This window comes from Canis lupus, unplaced genomic scaffold, assembly GCF_011100685.1.
Source record: "Canis lupus familiaris isolate Mischka breed German Shepherd unplaced genomic scaffold, alternate assembly UU_Cfam_GSD_1.0 chrUn_S1932H2131, whole genome shotgun sequence".
NCBI lineage: Eukaryota > Metazoa > Chordata > Mammalia > Carnivora > Canidae > Canis > Canis lupus.
The window spans coordinates 51,715-54,179 of record NW_023330798.1 but is presented as its reverse complement, the minus strand read 5'-3'; the positions used below and the strand labels follow the sequence as shown (position 1 = coordinate 54,179).

Here is a 2,465-nt window from a genome sequence, read left to right as displayed (position 1 = left end):
TTTGGCACTTTTTCTGGGTGGAAAGCAGGGTTTATTTTGCTATGATGTCCTTTGGTGTCAGTTTCTGTTGTATTTGGGCTGCAACAGGTGACATGGGACTTCTGAGCTTTGGTTGGTGGGTTGAATAATGAGTTCAGTAAAAATTTATTGTTTACTATGTTTTAGGCATCGTGAAGGGATAACACATACCAGAAGAAATATGAGACAGCACCTTTGAAGCCTGAGCAACCAATCGAGGCAGTCCCAACCCAACTCTGCTTAACTTAGCCTCACTGAACTTGATCTGCGACTCTCTGACCCTTGGATTTGCTACAGCTCTCTGATTCTAGAATCCTCTTCAATTCCAGCTAGAATGCTGCGTCAGGTACTTCGAAGATTTGGTAAAAAGCTGGTGCACAAACATCCGCTGGAGCAATCTGTGCCTGAGACTGCCCCTGCCAGAACTCAGAACACTCTGGATTTAGTGGCCCTGGGTGTGGGCTACACAATGGGTATAAATGTTTGTATTCTGGCTGGGGCGGTGTTTGGATTTATAGCAGGACCAGCCATTGTGATCTGCTTTTTGGTGGCTGGCCTAACTTCATTGTTGGCTGGGTTGTGCTATGCAGAGATTAGTGCCTGGCTTCCCCACTCTGGCTCTTCATATCTCTACACTTATGTCACTGTAGGTGAACTTGGGGCTTTCATCACCGGCTGGAATCTCATCCTTACCAATGTTGCTCATATAGCATTAGTTTTCCGAGCCTGGACCTTAGCTTTTGGCAGCCTTTTTGGGAACCAGCTCTCTCAGATCTTGCACAGGAGCATTTCATTGCATGTTTCCCAGAACTTTATAGAAATTCTAGGCTATTTTGTTGTGGGCCTTGTGATGGTGTTCATGGAAGTGCTGACTTCAAACATTAGACGGCTTTTCCTGGTTGTTACCAAAGTTCTCGCATCAGTGAACATTTTGGTTCTCAGTTTTATCATCATCTCTGGCTTCATAAAGGGGGACCTGCACAACTGGAAGCTCACAGAAGAGGACTACATAAAGGCTGGACTCAATGACACCTCTAGCTTGGGTCCTCTGGGCTCTGGAGGATTCATGCCTTTTGGCTTCCAGGGTATTCTCCATGGAACAGCTATCTGCTTCTATGCTTTTAGTAGTTTCACCATTATTATGAACAGAGTTGCAGAAGCCCACAATCCTGAGCGTTCCATCCCAATGAGCATTGTGATTTCACTGTTCATCTCCACTTTGATGTATTCTAGTGTCTCTGCAGCATTTACACTTATGGTGCCTTACTACCAGCTCCACCCTGGGAGCACCTTGCTAGAGACATTTCTTCATATTGGCTGGGTCCCTGCCTACTATGTTGTAGCTTTTGTAATTTTATCTAATATTTTTTTAAACATCGTTGGCTTTACATTCTTCTTCCTTCGGGTGATATCCAAGATGGCAGAGGATGGCCTCCTGTTCCCTGTCCTTGCCAGGATCCAAACTGACATACGCTTTCACATCACAGCCATTGTAGTCTTTGTTATTATTGCAGCAATCATGGCTTTCTTTTTCGGAATCATTGACCTTATGCGTCTCAGGTCACTGGTGTCTCTGGTAATTTTCTCTCTGATATCCTTTGGGGTTCTCATCATCAGGTATCTGCCCAAAAAGAAGAGTGAGGGAAGTGAAGCAGAGGTGCAGGAGGAGAGTGAGAGAAATGAAGCAGAGGTGCAGGAAGAGAATGGACCCATAGCAGAGAAGCTGACTTTACAGGGACTACTCTTTCCAGGCAGCCCCACCCCCACCGCACTCTCTGGCCGGATTGTCTCTGTTTGCTCCTCACTGTTTGCTCTGCTGCTGACTGTTCTCTGCTTGGTGCTGGCCCAGTGGCCATATCTGCGTTCTGGAGACCCAGTGTGGATCACAGTGGTTGTGCTGCTCCTGCTGCTCATCACTGGGATCACCGGGGTCATCTGGAGACAGCCACAGAACTCCACTCCCCTTCACTTCAAGGTACCTGGTCTGCCTCTCCTCCCACTCCTGAGCATCTTTCTCAATGTTTATCTTATGGTGCAGATGACAGCTGGCACCTGGGCCCTATTTGGTGTCTGGTTGCTGATTGGGTGTGCTATCTACTTCTACTTTGGCTATGGGATCCAGAGCAGCTTGGTCGCTAATCTCACTTAAGTTGGGGCCAAAACTGTAGATCTTGAACTCAACTAGTACATATTTGGTTGGTATCATCACACCTGAATGCACTGTGGCCCCCTGAATGATAATGGGGAATACTCCTAGCACATGCAAAGCAAGGCCTTCCATGAGATGTTGGCCACGGTACACTAACAGAGCTGTGTATTTATTGTAGAGTGACGGATGTGTCTTAGGTCTTTTTCTTGTTTTTCAAACTGTCTACTTTACAATTGTGTCTTACCTGCTTACTGGCTTTAGAAAAATTGTTAATAAAAGAGCTAGAAAAAATGTTTCT

At 46.0% G+C, this 2,465-nt stretch overlaps 1 protein-coding gene across 1 annotated transcript; it reads left to right on the top strand.

Moving 5' to 3' along the window:
- The first annotated feature begins 352 nt into the window (after window positions 1-352).
- Window positions 353-2,167, top strand: LOC119878808 (cationic amino acid transporter 3-like). The gene has a single exon (XM_038589380.1). It carries the CDS (start codon window positions 353-355, stop codon window positions 2,165-2,167), a length of 1,815 nt encoding a protein of 604 aa, XP_038445308.1.
- Window positions 2,168-2,465: the final 298 nt, after the last annotated feature.

Bases quoted from the DNA above. Each gene is read 5' to 3' on its own strand.
- LOC119878808 (XM_038589380.1), top strand. From the start codon at position 353: ATGCTGCGTCAGGTACTTCGAAGATTTGGTAAAAAGCTGGTGCACAAA.